The 17,683-nt window shown below is 39.3% G+C and overlaps 2 protein-coding genes across 17 annotated transcripts in view; one reads left to right on the forward strand and one right to left on the reverse strand.

Annotated features, from left to right (window-relative positions):
* NEK1 (NIMA related kinase 1) overlaps window positions 1–17,107 on the reverse strand; it is a 45,203-nt gene extending 28,096 nt beyond the window's left edge. For 3 of the 15 annotated variants that reach the window (XM_085058664.1, XM_085058662.1, XM_085058654.1), the window contains exons 1-14: window positions 16,934–17,106; window positions 16,474–16,538; window positions 13,889–14,037; window positions 13,710–13,806; window positions 11,597–11,694; window positions 9,924–10,007; window positions 9,475–9,542; window positions 9,265–9,351; window positions 8,128–8,182; window positions 6,611–6,811; window positions 4,327–4,387; window positions 2,479–2,636; window positions 431–490; window positions 139–192 (exon numbers count right to left, since the gene is read on the reverse strand). In XM_085058664.1, the coding sequence (XP_084914790.1) occupies window positions 139–192; window positions 431–490; window positions 2,479–2,636; window positions 4,327–4,387; window positions 6,611–6,811; window positions 8,128–8,182; window positions 9,265–9,351; window positions 9,475–9,542; window positions 9,924–10,007; window positions 11,597–11,694; window positions 13,710–13,806; window positions 13,889–14,005 (1,140 nt within the window). In that variant the 5' untranslated portion in view covers window positions 14,006–14,037; window positions 16,474–16,538; window positions 16,934–17,106. Of the gene's footprint in view, window positions 1–138; window positions 193–430; window positions 491–2,478; window positions 2,637–4,326; window positions 4,388–6,610; window positions 6,812–8,127; window positions 8,183–9,264; window positions 9,352–9,474; window positions 9,543–9,923; window positions 10,008–11,596; window positions 11,695–12,438; window positions 12,493–13,709; window positions 13,807–13,888; window positions 14,038–15,670; window positions 15,871–16,117; window positions 16,179–16,473; window positions 16,673–16,933 lie in introns of those variants that run through there. The other 12 variants (XM_085058668.1, XM_085058666.1, XM_085058663.1 and 9 more) reach the window with 9 other exon arrangements.
* A 61-nt stretch (window positions 17,108–17,168) lies between these two features.
* The window catches only part of CLCN3 (Cl-/H+ antiporter 3), a 65,239-nt gene continuing 64,724 nt past the window's right edge, over window positions 17,169–17,683 (forward strand). For both annotated transcript variants that reach the window (XM_085058670.1, XM_085058672.1), the window contains exon 1: window positions 17,169–17,325. The gene's annotated coding sequence lies outside the window, so the exon portion shown is untranslated. The remainder of the gene's footprint in view (window positions 17,326–17,683) is intronic.

Below are 17,683 nucleotides of genomic sequence, written 5' to 3' on the forward strand. Positions count from 1 at the left end.
GCAAGGTGCAAGGATTAAACATGTTAAGGAACTGGGAAATCGAACCACTGCATATTCTTACACAACACACCACACCATAAGATATTTCATTAAAATTACTAAGAGGGAATAAAGAAAAGTCTGAAGAATCTTGTCTACCTGCTCTCTCTGGTGTTTTTCAGGCAATTCTAACCTTTTCTTTTTTGAAGGTTCCTGAAAAATAAGCATATAATCTGGTATTTATTACTGAGCCATTACTCTGTCAAATCTCTGTCAAGACAGGCTGTTGCTCCAATTGTTGGTCCATGAAGATTTAAAAAGAAAAAAAAAAATCACTGCTACATAATGTTTGGAAAAAAATATAAGGAGGAAAGGTTTGAAGGTTGTATTTTGTCATTCTTGCTATGGACTTGGCTTTTGCTCAGTTTGAAAACAGATGATTTCATGATACCTCAAACATTTTCCTCCTTTCTTCTACTGGAAAAATTTTCTTCATTGGAGTTGGAAATGCCTGCATAAAAGGTGAAACTTCAAATTAGACAGCATGACACCAGAATGAGAGAAAAATTCTATCAGAAAAAAAAATTTCTTGAAATCACAACTGAATGTGCACTAAATGGGGTTTAAAATACTTGATTATTCAGGAGATTTGAAGTGAAAAGCACTGCTAGGATCTAGGGGTACTTGTTCATCCTGTACTAAAAGTTCTGTCTCAATAGCTGAAGGCAGTGATTTTTAAATCTGTTTTGTCTTAATTTTTTTCTCTGATAGTATTACTCTTCATTACAACCTTTATCTTTATTGTAAGTTTTTGAGGGGGCCTAGATACTAAGATTCTCTTATTTGGAGAAAAGATTTGGTAGGTTATCCTAGGGCTATTTTGCTTGGTTCTTTGCTTGGTGCTAACTTTAACTAAGGTTCTTGTTACCTATGACAACACAGTCACCACTGAATCCCTGCTAAAGAAGCAGCTACACATAATAAAATGTGTGGTTTACTCTACTCTTCTCAAAAAAGCCATTGGTACTTTTAAAGCTTTTTTTTTCTGACCATACTGGAACACGCAGAGCTTCATAGTATTTTCTTTTGACAACATACAATCCTGTAAATGGGTACTTTAAAATCAAGTATTGCAGAAGTTGGAAACCTTTAGAGACTTGTAATAATATAATGTTAATGTAATATTACCAAATAAAGGAGATGATTGTTACACGCTCTTCTGAAAAGCCAGCTGAAAGCTCAGACTCAGAGAAGAAAATTTATATTAAATTGTAGCTATTGTTTCTATACTATATCTTATCCCTTATCACTAGGTACAATTCACACAAAGACTATCTTAAAATAGCAGCATTACTGATTCCTTACATGTGGGAAGAGGATATTTCCTCAGTCTTTCCCCTGCTGCTTTAAGTCTCTGGGCAAGTTGGATCAGTATTGGCTGATGAAACCCATGACAAAGACCAATAAATGGCTGGGCAAGCAAGTCTTAAAACACATAAACCTTGTGATCTCATAAGGACACACAAGAAGTCTGCACTCTCCCTTCTTGCTTCTTCAAATTGTGTTTCACAACCCAACAAGGCTTGTGTGATCAATGAGTTTTTCTCTAAACCTCTGACAGCTGTTGAACCTCACAGATAATTTGTATCTCAAGGATAATTTTCTATCCACCTAAAAGTTTGACAGACGGTTAGAGATCTTTAGTATTAAGTTCCCTGAAGTGCCATACGGAGAAGGAAAAAAAACCCACCCAAAACAAACCCCACAACAACAACAACATTACTTATTCAGAAGAAAATCTGAACTAGGTCTCTTGCTGAAGTGGCAGCCTCTTGGTTGCTAGTTGTTTGGCATGTGCATATAAATAAAAAATAGCTGTAGCATAAACATTTTGTGACCATGCAGTAATTAATGGAATAAAGAGAGAGAGAAGTTTTACATAATAAGGAATACAGAGAAGACAACTGGAAGAAAGATCAAAAGTACTCTATGAAGGTATACAGAAAAAACTTTCTCATTAGCTCACAGAATTAAATCTGGGAAACTCCTCTTCCAATTACAGTTTCTCTGGCTGACACCACTTTCTAAAATGGCTAGAAAAAGTTTGCATAGTTTGAAAATTTGAGATTATTTTGGAACAAGGTAAAAAGATGCCAAGATTTGTATCCAGTGCAAATGATCTTGGCATACCTGACAGACTTCCAATGTTTTCAAAAATGGTTAACACCAATAAAGCAAATGAAAACACACAAATGTAATGCAGCAGTGGAATTAAAAACCAAACCTAAAGTAGGAGTTTTTAAAAAATATATTAAAACCACATCAAACAAACAATCAATAATGAAGCAAGCCAAGCATTTTAAACTATTAGTTCTACTTTCTCTGCAGATGCATGTGTCCACATACCAAGACAATTTGAAAAGGAAGGCATACTATTTTCAGAGCATTTAAATAGGATATGAAACAAAACAGTTCAATTTAACTAACTTAGCTTCTTACCTGCCTAGATTTAGTCAATGGCTTCTTCTCATTAGGCTTTTTAGGTGCACCACAGGACTTCCTGATAGTTAAAGGCACTCCATATTTTGCAGCAGGTTTGGTAATTTTCTGAGCTGGTGCAACTGAAGTCAGTGTTTGTTCTTGAACTGGTCTTTTAGCTGAAAAGAAAAAAGTCCACAACAAAAAACCCTGGACTTGAGCTAACCAGGCTGGCCAGTGCATCATATTTCCCTTTCCTAAAGTCTTAGAACAGCAAAACTGGAGAAAAATGGGTGAACTGTGTGTCAGGGACAGAAATTGTGTCTAGGGCCATGCCATATTTGGTCTGCTGTTGTGCACCTCAACAAGATAATGAAGAAAACTTTATTGTTTAACTGGTGGGAACTTGACCATTGCAAGAGAAACAATGTATTGGTCAATCAGTGGGAACTTAACCTGTGTAAGAGGAACAATGCACAGTGGAGCTGTTGTTAGCATGGAGGTGGCATCACAAGGTGTTATGGCCTCATCTCACGTGCTGGCCATGCATGAGATGATGTAACTGGAAAAATTCCACTACTGAGCGGGAGATATGAGGAGTGATTCTGGGGTGGAGGGGTGAGAAGGATGAGATGCACACCATTTGGATCCAGGGGACACCTTGAAGGTGCACTGCCTGCCTGCCCCTCCTGCCTGAGCACCATGCTCCATCTCCTTCTCCTGCTCAGCAGCTTTACAGGAATCCAGGGGTTTGTATGTATTACTTGCTACTGCTAGTAATAAAACTAAATTTGCTTTGCACTCAGTAGTTGGATTTCAGGGCTTTTGCATATGGGCATCCTCCTGAACCCATAATAAACTGCTAACATTTCATTCACATGAGCTGATGTATAATATCCATTTGCCCAAAACAGCTTGTCTGAATTTGATGTTTGATAAGAAACAGAAGAAAACAATTCCCGTGCTTTTAAATCTTAAGCCTTCAAGCTGGATAGATGACCGGTATTTCAGCTGCCATGCTTTACTGTACAGTGGTCATGCACACGGGGAAAAGGTTTCCTAAGGGAATGGAGAGACAGGCCTGTCTCCACTAGCAACACTGGATTGAAACTTGCAGTGCTAATCCCAGAGGAAGATGAGTTGCGGAAGAGTTTCAATGGCCTTCAGGGATATTGTTTTCCCTGTAGAGTTCCTGAATATACACCAATATTGTGGGTTTGATTCTGTGTTAGCAGGGCTCTCTTACTACAGAATACGAGGACAGCAACGCTCTCAAAAGACACCACAGCACTTGCCAGTGCATCAAGTCATTACAGGGAACTAAAATAATGGGGAAAGAAATCTAGGGAAAAAAAAGGCAAACTAATACACTAAAATGAACTAATACCATCTTGACGAAATTAATTTACTTTGTTACCACTAGCAGAAATTTTACTGAATTAGACTGAAGCCTGGGCTTTATCTTGTAATCTCTAATGAAACCTCCCACATTTTAAAAAAGAAATTGTATTTCCTATTAGCTATTTGTCATTAGTAAGGGGTAAAAATAAGTAATACAATCACAGCATATTAATTAGCTCTAGTATTTGCAGTCTACACTGTCTCCTTAAATTTGGAAGCATAGCATACTGCAAGAGGAAAAAGAATGCTTAATATATTACAGGCCCATAGTTTGTATTTCCATGATTTGTACCCAACATACATCCAGCTCCCCAGGGGAGGGGAGGAAATTGCTTCCTCTCTCTTTTTTCCTGAAAATTCTACAGTCAGGTATAGGAAAACACCAAAAAACCCAACCAGCAAAAGAACAAAGCTATATACATTATGTCAACAGAGCTGAAAGCAGAGGCATTGTAGACACTAACTCACCTGGTGAAGAATGTGGTCCAAACTTGAGGAAAATTTTGTGATTGAATTCTTCTGCAATAAGCTAAAAAAGTTGAAGAATTAGTCAACAGTATTTGTGCCTGAAGCTAGAGAGAACTCATTTTCAGACAAGTGTGCCATTACCAGTAAGTCTCTAACTAACAGCATTTACTGTAAATTAAATTTAAATGAATACTCAACTTCATGTATTCAATCTAGTATCACTAACACTAATATGAAGCTGAAGTATTTTCAAACACTTTTGCCATAGTTACTCAAATACTTTTAAAAAGCAATTTTGTCTGACTGCTGGGTGGCACATGTTATCTCATTTACAAGCTAGCTAAGAATCTAGAAGAAACATCAACATAGTTTTACGCATAATTCATTGTAGGTTTCCTAGTAGTTGCAAAAGTTCACCTCAATTTCTCATTCAGCTTGTTTTAAAATAAACAGTCCTTTAAAAGTGTTTGCAGTTTTAAAGTGTTGCTATCTTTTTGAAGATAGGAAGATGACCACGTATGTGGGTACCTAGAAAAAGCATATATGGTGTGCTGTCAGGCATATCAAATTAGCACAATAAAATATGGAAAGCAGTCTTGCTGGGATGAAAAAATTTGAGACCAGATGAAGAATATGCAAATACAAATAGGCCATCACCTTAAATACTGTAGGTAGCTCTGAAGCAAACACCTCAAAATGTACATAGCAGAAATGAAAAAGATTCAAGGAAGAGCAGCAAGGATAAATGAAAAGTGTCAGTTCAGGAAAAGTCTTTACAGAACGGTGAACTACCCAGATTCCTTTGATTTGTTTAAAAGTTTTCTGGTCAGTTACAGTGGATGCTAAGGAGCTAAATCTGAAAAAAAAAACCAAACCAAGGACTAAAGTGCAGCACTTAGGACTCTGCACTTCATGGCAGAGCAAGTTTTTAATCTGTACAGTCTGGCATCAAAGATTGTGTAAGCCAGAAGTCACACATGTGAACAGTTTTCTAGTAATGGTATTTCAGTGATCTTGAAGCTTTTATCTGAGTAGCTGAGCTTTTATCTGTAACAACTCAAGTATGATGTTTCCATGATAACACATTCACTGACAGAAAAGAAACCTGACTTTTGCGCATCTTTCAAAGAGTCCCCCCTTGTTTTTAAAAATTGGTGCTAATTTAGATCCATTCTTTAATTCAACTTAGTAACTATGAAAATTAAGAAAGAATTTGCGTGAAACTAGAAGACTTATTTCCTGACATTTAAGAATAGGATTTCAGCAACTGTTGCAACATCTTGAAGATGTCAACTATGAAATAGTTTTCAAGCTTAGACTAAGGAAAACAGAGGACAACAGCATTAGCCATGGATGATACTGAAAGAAAATAAGCCTTACAGCTGTGTCACAGAATGACCACCACCAGCTGAATAGGAATGTACCAGTGATTTATACATTTAGGAGAAGGTGCTTTCTGTGTGGGGCTGCTTTTTGTTGTTTTTAAGATTAGATAGCACCTCTAAATCAAACACATCCATGGCAGAGTTGGAAAAATTGTGCCTAAGTATTCATACTCAATCTGGCACAGATTAGTATCACCATGTGTGATAGAGACAGTCTATTACTAATTATACTTTGACTGACTAACTCCATCTTATATCCATTCTAGCTACTCGAAGAAAAATCAGATCAAACTATTACTGTTGCAAATGTTAGAACAAACTTATCTGTAAAGATTTCTGAATTTTAATTTGCTTTGGGACTTTAGTCTGAAGTAAGTCATTCCGATACAATAGAAATTCCAATTCTATATGGCCTCTTCATTACATTTCTTCAGTTGTGAGTTAGAATGCATTCGAATTTTTTACATTGCACTTCCTCCATGTCCTTTCTTTGTCTATATTTACCTCGCATCAGTACTATCATTCACAAAAAATGGACTGAAGAAGTTCTACACAGCAACAATGCTGAAATCACTGACAGCAGCATTTTATGAAAAGATGCACATCTAAACAAACCATCTCAGTCATGATTCCTCATGATATAGAAAAACACACAAAACAATACATTTCAGAAAATGTCAATTTAGATTTACTTATGGAAACTACCAAACAATAATTTGATACTTTTCTTAACAGTTCATGGTAAAACTGTTTTTTCCTCAACTGACTGACACTATCTATAAGAGCTCTAGGGAATACCATTACTCCAGTTTTCCATGTTACATATCAACTTTAGAATAAAGTAAAAAGAAAGTCCTATGATGTTTTTGGCAAAGTTAGAATTAAAACTAACTCCATACCTCTGGTGTGAGAAATTTTTCCACCCGTTTGGCTATAAAGTTTTTCTCCAATATGGAGTTTATTGATGGCCTATTCCTAGGATTCCTTTTAAATAACTGTGACAGCAGATTACGTAGGTCATAGGAGTAATGCATAGAAACAGGAGGAAAAGGTCCAGAGATTATCTTCAGGACCAAGTTCTTCATGTTACCAGCTTCAAACTGTATCACAAAAGGAAGAAAACAGTTACTACATATTTCTTCTTGTCTGTCCACATGTAAGGCTGCACATTCAGATAATGAGGAAAACAAACTAACAACGAACCTTCCTTTGCCTCAACATACAAATTTTCAAGGTCAACACCAGCAGTTCAAAATAATCTGTTGCCAAGTGTTCCAATTAAAATTCCAATTAAAAATACATCACCATACAGGTATCTCATACTATGGAGACATAAATGGTGCTAACAAGTAATTATTTCCCTCCAGATCTAGACTGACAATGATATATAACTAAGGAAAAAAGAATTAGCTGCTTGATAGTCTCTTCCAAAGCCTTGGAACCACCACATGCCTTCTACCCTTTGTAGCAAACCCCCATTTCAAATGAAAGAATGTAAAGTATTCACACTCATTCAGGGTGAAATCCAAGGGAATGCTCAGACTTCAGTTTAAGCTCAGGATACAGAAGGCACCATTTCAATTCCTTTGTACAATAAAAAGAAAACAACACACATCACCCAGTTTACAGAAAACAAATTATTGCCATCAACTCTCAGAAATTCAACATTATCAGCACTGTTGCCACATAAAACACCACGCAAGAAGAAATTACAAAACTTGAAGTAAAATTAAATCCTTATCCCTTGAATATCTTTCTTTTTATTTTCATGTTGTTATTATCTTTCCTTTTAATAAAACTAGCTACTAAGAAGCCCTGAACAAAACAAAATCCACAAAAAAAATTAAAAAAATCCAGAACAGGACAGAAAAAAAAAAGGATTTTCTTCTCTTCCTAACTGAAAAATGGATGATGAAGACATACTCTTCAAACTACACACACAGAGAGAAGGGGAAAAAAAGGAAAAAGGCAACTCTTGACCCTGGGAGTTTTTTCTAAGCACTCTTCCTGTTCTAAACAGAAATACATTAACCCATCTGCAAAAAAGCTGAATCCAAATTCAGACTTTCAATGAAGCTTTCAATGAATTTAAGCCTTCTTGAAAAAAAAAGAAAAAAAAAAAGAGGAACAAAAACCCAAACACTCTTCCTAGTATCCTTTGTGACGACACCTAACAATTTTTTCAGCTAACACAATCCATTAAAAACAAAAGTCCCAAGATATCTGAGAGATTGGCATAAAACAAAACACCAATGAAAAGTGACAGTTGGCACAGGAAGCAGAGATGAAAATGCTGAAGGTAATTTTCAAACAGCTACCATCAAACCCTTTCATCAAGTAAAATGTATCTGTGTAACATCAGAAAAAAAATCTGATTGAAATCACTATTTTATAGAGACACAAAGTTTCCACTCACCGCATGTTTAAGTGTGCACATTTCATAGAGAACACAACCAAGGGCCCAGATATCACTAAATCAAAGAGAACATATTTAAAAATTAATTCTAGGTTAACGTTCCCAAGTAACTTTTATCTGTGAAGTCTATCCTTGAAGAGGAAAGGGTGGATTTTGAGTGTGTACAAGCTCCCTTGTATGGACTTCTTTGACTCTGCAAAACCCCAAGGAAAAAAAACCCAAAGAAACAATGCATCAATCAAAATAAGGCCAACCTGAAAACCAGATGATGCTACTTTGGCTTCCAGTTTACAACTTTTCATCTGAACCACCTCAGCCACAGAAATTAGACAACATATGGACAAAAGCTTCTTTTCTTTAAATATATACATTTGCCTGAGGTCTTTAAATACAACAAACAAAATGCAAACAAAACTCATCACCTAATTCAGCAAATACAATTCTCAAAGTCAATTTACTCTGTTTAGCAGCAACTAACCTTACCCCCACTCATTACATAATTTGGTACCAACTCCATTGTATAATAAATCTGCTGTAAAAGAAATTAGAGCAAGGAATTGTAACAATTTTCATCTTTTAGGAAATCAATTGAAATCAGTTTAAGGAACTCACAGCAATGATGCAACAGCTTAGTGCAGTGGAAGGGTAACTTACTAGCATACATTTAATTACACTGGGGACACTGTTACCAGCTTCAGGCCGCTGCCACAGCAGCAAAGGTGTAAGTGAGGTATCTGTGGACTTCATTATCGGGAGCAAGCTGAGCCACCCATCTATGCACATCATGTGCTTAGAGAATCAAATTACTGTGTTTCATCCTTAATACAGCTTCCCTTTGGAAGTCCATAAACGAAGGCAGTACGACCACTGTGCAGACAGGCCAAAGTAGAGCCACAATTAAGAACACAGCTAGATCCAGAACCTGAAGCACTAAGCTAAGTCATCTCTCCATGACATTTCTCTCTACTGCAGACCTATTAAGGTCCCACTTCTACAGTGAGGCTCAGTACCTACTTGGTTAGGAGACAAACTAATAGATGTTCACCATCATTTGATTAGAACAGCTTTAGATTCCTAAAATAAGTAAATTTCTTCCTCTTCCCAAAAATGTTTAACAAAATCCTTATTATAATGTACCTTTTATTGTTGTAAGGCTTGTTTTGACATATTTCAGGTGACAAATAGTACGGTGTTCCTATGCAAGTGCGGGCCAACTCTGCAGTGCTAAGAAAAAAATAAGGATGGATGTTAACTGGTTAACTCACGTGAAGTGCACAGATTGTGTTTTCCTTGATCAAAGCAATTTAAATTAAGTCAGAGGAAAAAAAAACATCAAAAAGGAGTTACCTGTTAAGAACTCTGGCGATTCCAAAATCTCCCAGTTGTACTGTTCCATCTTTGGTTAAAAATATATTCTTGATATAGGAATGTTAAGAAGTCTGTTATTAAAATATTCATACAATTGCACACTTTTTGCTCTCTACATGTTTAGAAATGAAGCTTTCTGCCATTCAATCCCCTTGAAGTAATTGTTATTGACTACTATGGAACACCAGACTTATTCAAGTCCTACTTCATTAAAATGACTATTACACTATTACACATTGTCAAACATACCCTTTTCTGTCCCCACACATAAATATATGACTAACACTGCTAGTTTCATCAAATAGCCTCATCTGTTTGTACAAATACATAAATCTCCTGCAGACTAAAGAAGTGTTTCCATAAACAAACTAGCAAGATATGAATGCACTTTGAAAGAAAATTCAGTTGAAAAACAGTCACCTACGTACCTGTGACTTTATGTCCCGATGCAAGATTTTTCTATCATGTATGTGTTTTAGTGCTAAACAGATCTGTACAAACCAATCCAGAATCTATTAATAGAAGAAAATGCAACATCAACTTCGTCATTTATCTGAAAACTTCTCCTTTTACAAGATGTTATCAAGTCAGATTTTTATTTACCACTATGAATTTTACACTTCTCCCCTATTACCCTCTTCATTTATACCACAGAATAATTCAAAACTTAACAGTACTGTGACTGTAATGCAAACCTTTTAATGAAAGATGCTTATTACCTAAATTCTATATTAAGCTTGAGACTACTACTTTCATTAGATATTATAAACCTAGCAGAAGTATGCAATATGGATTTGATTGGCTAAAATGCCTAAGATGAGGAACTTGCAAATTAAAAGCTTGTACTTTTGCTGTAACCAGTGCAAGTCTTCTTGCACTCAGTTAATCAACTAAGAGTCCTAGAAAGCCCTACTGATGTTCACAGAAGCACTTATTTTACATACAGTAATTTTGTGTATCTGCCCTTAAAAAGAAAAATATTACAAAGTAGATTTTGATGAGAAAAGCAACAAACGTCTAACTAGAAGATTATAAAGAAGCCAACAACACCTTTTCAGTAAATTGCAAATATCACAATTTAAGAAGTGACTAATGCCAAGAACTTTCCCATGTGAATAATACTTTCACATTCACTACTTAGAAGTATATACATGACAAAATTAAAGCATAATGAAAGGCATACTTTTCACTTTTCCACTTAAAGTACTTCTTGTAAAAGTGAGGTCAAATGAGAAAAAGTTTTACAAATTATATCCCAAATGTTTAATGAATACCCTTTCCTGAATGCCATAAATAGATCTAATATACTGCCATGCCTTTCCAATCCCAGGTAAATCGAGATCCTACTGGACACAGACACAAATGCATAGAAACAATTTATAAACAAAGGAACGTATGTCGGTCCTAACAAAAAATCTACCCTGAATCCTACATAACTTATTTTTATTTAATTTAATTAAATCTGTACATATAATCATCTCATTTATACCAAACTCTCCCACTTCTTTCACTACAAATTACTTTATAACCAGTTTTGTGGAAAAAGAAAATGTATAGGAAGTATACCAGTATATATAAACATTAAATTTTTATTAATGGCAAAATAAATATTTGAATTATGCCAACTTCATATTTCCATATTTCATATCATTGTATTTACAAAGCATATTATTCTATACTTCTGACACATGAAAATCAGTATTACAATACAAAAATCCTATGCCTTTGCATCTTTAAAAACATTATTTCAGAGGTTTAAGAATATTCATGTTGTCTTTTAGTATGTTTAATGTCTCAGATATGGTTTATTTCATAAGAGATCCACCTTTTTTATTACACAAACAGACAAAATCTCAAATAACATATGCAGGACTTCCAGCTACATTTTCTTTCTGGGTTTTTTTATGCATTTGGCTTTTTGTTTTGATTGTGTTTTGGTTTGGTTTTTTTGAGATCCTACACTGACTGGTGGCAAAAAGAATACCATTTGAGGAATCTGCTTTTATATTAAGCAACCACACCTACAACCTGAACCAAAATAATTTAAAATTCATGAAAAAGTATCCTGCAACAAAACACTGTAGCAGCAGTTTGTTGTTACCTGATCTTCAGAGAATAGGATTCCTTTCTGGGCATTTATCTTTTTAAATAGGTCTCCTCCTTCACAGTAATCCATCACTATGTACAGACAGCCATTTTCTGTAAAGTAAAAGACAAAATATTTAAAAAAGACAAAAATAAGGCCTTCTTTATGTAACTTTCTAAATATCTTCACTACAGCTACAGAAAAAGCAACAAAAAATTTACTTTTTCACATGCAGCTTCAGATATAATTTAGTCCATTTTTTCAAACGTCAAGCAAAATTATTTTTATTATTTTGAATTTCACAACCTAATTTTCCTATTTTGGTAACAGTGGATTATTTTGATAGGGAGAGAAAAAAACTGCATCTACTGAACCAGTGCCCCAACATGGGGTACAAAACCACTATGAAATTAAAGGTGTCATTTATGAACACAATAGAAAACCAATCTTCAAACTGCTTTCAAACATCCTATAGATGCCTTATCCTAAAAATAGGGATCTTAAGATCTAATTTAGGTAGTTGCTCCTATTTGCCTTGTTCTTTCTTGGAATTTTACCTAGACTTGCCAGAACTTTAACCATCAGCTGTCATACTAGACATGCAGTTAATTTCAGAGTCTGAAGAACAGTAAGAGAACTTTCAGCAGACAATGAGAGATGGAAACAATTACTTTCTCATTTTTGAATGAAATCTGGGGAGATTTCAAAAAATCCCATGCAAGTTTCCAGCAGGGGGTACGAACAAATATAATACATTTCATTCAAAGTTACAACTTTCCCAGTTACTGACAAAAAAAAAAAAAATTAGGCAGAAGCAAATTTCAAGTAGCCAAAACCAGAAGAACTACTCTACTCACATACTAGGCATGATTTTGAGAAGAGATGAATAACTGCAGAAAATCAGTCACATGCTGCTCAAAAGAAAAAAACTCCTATTTTATGAAAATGTTAGTCACAGTACTTAAAAAACTCTGAATTAAAATCAATAGAATCATCTATGTCACTTAAATTTCACTCCCACCGAATGCCTCTAAAATCTGTCTTTCAAAACATCAAACCCTTAAAGTTGTTTCTCTGGTTATTTTATTATCAGTATCATTAATAAGTATAATTTCAAAAGATGATTCTAGGAGTCTGGATTTCTTGCACATCTACTGCTGAAATAATTTTCTTTTATAAACTTTATATGCAGTATATTCGAGGTCAGTGTGTTCTAGCAATAAAGATGCAACACAAAGTCTTGTGAATCATGGATTACAGGATCTAAGTTGCAAGAAAAAGAAGCAGTCTTAAAGAACAGGCCTCCATGCAAAGAAGACAGCACTGTGGATTTATAAACCAGAAGTGTGGCTATGTAATATGATTATGTCACAAAAATCTAATTTAACGACTAGAAAAAAATGAAAGCCCCAGGCAAAAGACATAAGGAAGTCAGCAGAAAGGAAGGAAAGAAGATATCAGAATCCCTAAACAGTATTTCAAATAATATTTAGGGGCTTTTGACAATATTTTAACTTTTATGATAGGTTTTGGGAATCTTTTTTCTGTTTTGCCCATTTCCCAAGACATTCACTGTGAAGACAATATAGAATTGTATCTCTCCTTCCTTCATAGTCTGATGAAGTAAACAGTCCCATCTATTTTTCCAGTTCTGAAAGCAATGATATGATTGCAGTTACTGAAGACTGCACTCTAAGGCAATACACTTGGACATAAAACTGCTCTTGCTAGGTTATCAATATCCAAATTTAGACTGTAATTTAAACTACACAAATTTAACCTACTCAAGCATTCCAGTTGCTAGGGTATACACAAGTATTCAAGGAGACTTATGCTCTGGAGTAACAAGAGAATATCTTTCATTTAAGCATCAATCAAAATCAATACATGTGAGGTATAGTAATGAGTATTTGTTTATTTGTTGCCCTTTTCTCTAAATTACAATTATTTTTGAACATGAATGGGAATTGTGAAAAAATACAGAGGAAAATAACTGAAGTAAGTTATAAAGGTATGAAAAACACTGATTAAAGAGAAAAGACTCCCTGACTTTTAAACTGAATGCAGTAAGTAATGCACAGTCACTTTCTAGCATTACTTCTGGCTCTACTGTATTAGTTCATCATACCTTCAAATGACTCCCTATACAGGACAATATTTGGATGTTTCATGTTAGCCAATACAGCAACTTCTCTCCTTGATTCATCTCTCTCCTTATTTGACATCTTTAAAAGGAAAAAAAAAATATTTTTGAGAACAGAAATACAAAAATAACAGATCAGGAATTTATTAATAATAATCACTCACCTTTGAGATGTTTATTTCTTTAATAACATACTGTTGGCCATCTTCTTTAGATTTGACAAGTATTGCTTTCCCAAAGGATCCTTCCCCAATCTTCCGTATTCTGATATATTTATCCATAGTTCTTGTCTTAAGGCATCCTCACTCGAGTACTGGGGAAAAAAAAAAACCACAAAAAAACCACTAGCCAGATTTAAATCAGGTCATGGCACTTTTTTTTTTTTTTTCAAACTGAGAATGTTGATCCATTTGTCTCTTCAGTGGCTTTTCTGTAAGTCATCTACTCTTGGTCTCAATGCTAATTTGGTACAGTCGGCTCACTTTGGGCCAACGAGGGCTGCATTACTAAAACTTGTTTCATCTTTCATTTTGGCTAAAAAGGATCTGTTTTATCTTTAAATAAATCAAGCAGTCAGTGCCAAAGCTTCTGATTCAGCTGGCACACAAACATCATAGAGCTATAGCACCTGGTTAGTCTTTCATTCAACTTTACTTGGAAGAAATACAGTGGGGGTGGGGGGAATCCCTATGTGCTGTTTCTCAAAAAGCACTAAATCCAGTATCTTGAAAACTATAATGAAGCCAAAAATTGATTGAAATCAACAGATCCCCATCCCATTTTGAATCATTATTGAATACAGAAAGGTGTGGCCTTAAAGCCTTTCTGACTGAAAGACTTTTTTCATGTTGTGCATAAAACAAATAATTACAAAATGGCACAAATCACTACTTTTACTGTACTATCTGACCATTTAGACTACCTTTTCAGATTAAACAGAGCATTCAGCTGAATTTCGATGGTGTTTAAAGTTCTATGTTAAAAATACTTTGGTCAAAACAGGACACTAGGGAGCTGCAGGTGGAGGCTGTAGCAATATACAGATGTGTCAGAACAGCAAAGGGAAAGGGCAAAACAAAGACCAAAGTGACAAATGTCAGGGCAAATTCACAGTAGACTAAAAGATCATATTTTTCACAGCAAAAAGAGCTTCCATACCTTGAGGAAGTTTCCATAAACTGAAAAAGACAAAAGGGTCCTAAGATTTTCTGCATTTAAGCCTCACTTGCTAGAACTAACAGCATTTCTGCTTTGCCGTATCAATCTTCCTTCCAACAGGAGATCCTAGTAGTTCAGATCCATACTGCACACACATCATAGGTCTCAGTTGGGGTATCTCCCCGATTTGAGATCATACTTTTTTTCCACAGAATTACCATGCATTAGACAAAGATGCTACTTAACACGACCTATACCATGAAAGCAGACTAAAATGAATAAGCTTGACTGGCATAGCAAGACAAAACAAGAGAGATCTGAAGTAATCAGTTCTGCAAAAGAGGAGATGCAAAGCCTACTAAGACTAAGCATAACTACCAGGAAAGGAAAAAGCGAAAATTACAGGCTTACAATGTCTTGATGTGTTTTGTTTTTTTTTTTTTTCTCCTTACAGTACATAAAGACAGTTTAATGTAAAGTTACACTTCTAAAGATAGGAAAGACTTGGTGTTAACTTCGATATTGTCTTTGGTCAACAGTAAAAGCACAGCAGGTGGGACACAATTTGAACTTTGCATGACTTTACTGAAGTTTTCTTCTTACCCTAATATATGAAAGAACCAGTGCTGTTCTACAGTTAAACCAGCTGCATTAGGCATAGCTTAGGGCTGCTACTGCGTGATGCTCCGTGCAAATAAAAATGGTCAACAACCAGCCTCTGGGCGAGAAGTTACCGTTCAGTCAAAGCGGGTATATAATCTCCTGGGAGTTAGACAGCTTATTTTTACATATGGCAAGAGAAAAACAGGCGTCTGGAGAAAGGACATCAGCGCTGACAGGGCGTTGTCTTTTCAAGCCCAGGGCAGTAAGTCAGTTCATCCACCACAGATAGGCAGGAAAGCGGCGCAAGTCACACCCCGAGGCAGCCCGACCGCCCGGAGCGCACGGCCAGGCCAGGGCCGCGTGTACAGGGAGGGGCAGGGCAGGCAGGGCTGGGCAGAGCAGGACAGAGCAGGGCCGAGCTGGGCCGCGCTCCGCAAGCGAGCCCCGCAGGCCGCCGCCCCCGCACAGCCAGAGCAAGCCCAGCACCGGGGCGAGAGGCGCGGCCGGGAACCCCCCGCCCCAGGGTGGCTGTGGGAGACCACCCGCTACCTGCCCGGCTCCGCAGAGGGACGGCCCCGGCCCCACCCCGCCTCAGGCTGCCCCGCGCCCGCCCCGTCCACACCCCGCCATACCTGCCCGCCGCGGCCACGGCCGCCCAACCTGGCCTCGCGCCCGGCAAGGCCCCGCCCTCTCCGCCCCTATTGGCGGTCCCACCCCGTAGCTCGGCTCCCATTGGGTGAGCCCGCCCAGGGGCGGAGCCGCGGCCCTGCCCGCCCGCCCTTTCCGCGTTAGCGGCGCTTCACCCTGGTAACGCGCGGCCGGTGTCACGTGACGGGCGGGGCGCGCGCGGGTGTCAGCGTTTTGAGGGGAAAAACCCAAAAACCAGCTACAAGTGTTTCACGAACGACCCACAGCACCGCATAGCCCGGCACCGGCGGTATGTGTGCTCCCAGGGACAGCCCGGGGCGGGGCTGAGCGCAGCGCTTACCGGGGAGGGTCGGGCTGCACCTGCGGCTCCTCCGTTCCCGACTCCAGAGCGCGCCTAAATGGCACCTACGGGCAAAAAGCCTCGTGATTCACAACGCGCTTTCTCAGTCCGAGCGCCGCACTTCATCACCCCGTTCATCAGGGCACGGCGCCCTCCGGGCTTGTTAGCCTTGCACAGAAACAGACCAGCGGGCATTTTCCTTGGGAAAAAAAAAAATCCACCCCTTGACTTGACACGTTTTGCTGTAGCCTTCATTCGCTGTGTGTTAAGTGAATCCCACACTGGCTCAGCACCCAGGAGTTCCGCGCTCAGCCCGACACTTGCGTTTTCTCTGCAGGTAAAAAACCCTTAAGCTCTCGGGGGTCCCGCAGCGCGCCGTCCCTGGGATTTACAGGTGGCGCAGTTTAGCCTGAAGCCGAGCGATGCCGCGATGTAGCCAGCATCTCTCTGCCTCCTTTACCTGGGAAACCGCCTCCACCCCGATCGGAAGCGCGGGGCTGTCCTGCCTCCCTCCGGGCCCTCGGCCCGCCCTCGCAGCTGGGGAGCCCAGCGCGGGCCCCTCCCGGGCCGCCGGGAAGCCGCGCCCCTCGGCGGGCGGGCGGGAGCGGGGACGGAGCCGCGCCGGGCGGACGGCGGGAAGCAGAATCAGCAGTGACGGTGATGCTGACCCCGGCAGCCCGACGGGCGCCGAGCCTGCGCGGTGGAAATCCCCGCCCTCCCCGGGCCGAGGGGGCGGCGCTGGGCGGCGGAGCGGCCGCGGGTCTGGGGGGCTGCGCCCGTGTCCTGCTGGATCTCGGAGGGAGGATGAGCCAGCGCCTCCCCGGGGAGCAGCGGGCGGTGCTGCCCGCGCAGGTACGGGCGGGGCGGGGCAGGGCAGGGCAGGCGCGGGTTCCCCCGCGGCCCAGGGACACGGCCCGGGAGCGAGCGGGGCCGAGGCGGCGGGAGGAGGGGAGCGGGCAGCCCCCGCCCGCCGAGCGGCTGCTGCGCCCTCACCGGAGAGGCGGCTCCCGCTCCGCCGGCCGGGGGCGGGAAGGGACGAACGGGGTGGCTCCTCGCCGACCCCTCACCTCGTCCGTGCGCCTCCCCCGAAAGGCCGGGGTGAGGGGGGGACGCCCAGCGTGTTTACACAGCGTAAACACGGCACGTTTTCACCCTGCCGCCCCATCCCGGTGTCCTTCTGGGCAGCTTGTGCGCGTACGGAAAGCGAGGG

Source organism: Lichenostomus cassidix, chromosome 4 (assembly GCF_008360975.1).
Source record: "Lichenostomus cassidix isolate B80296 chromosome 4, HeHo_3.0, whole genome shotgun sequence".
NCBI classification, from domain to species: Eukaryota; Metazoa; Chordata; class Aves; order Passeriformes; family Meliphagidae; genus Lichenostomus; species Lichenostomus cassidix.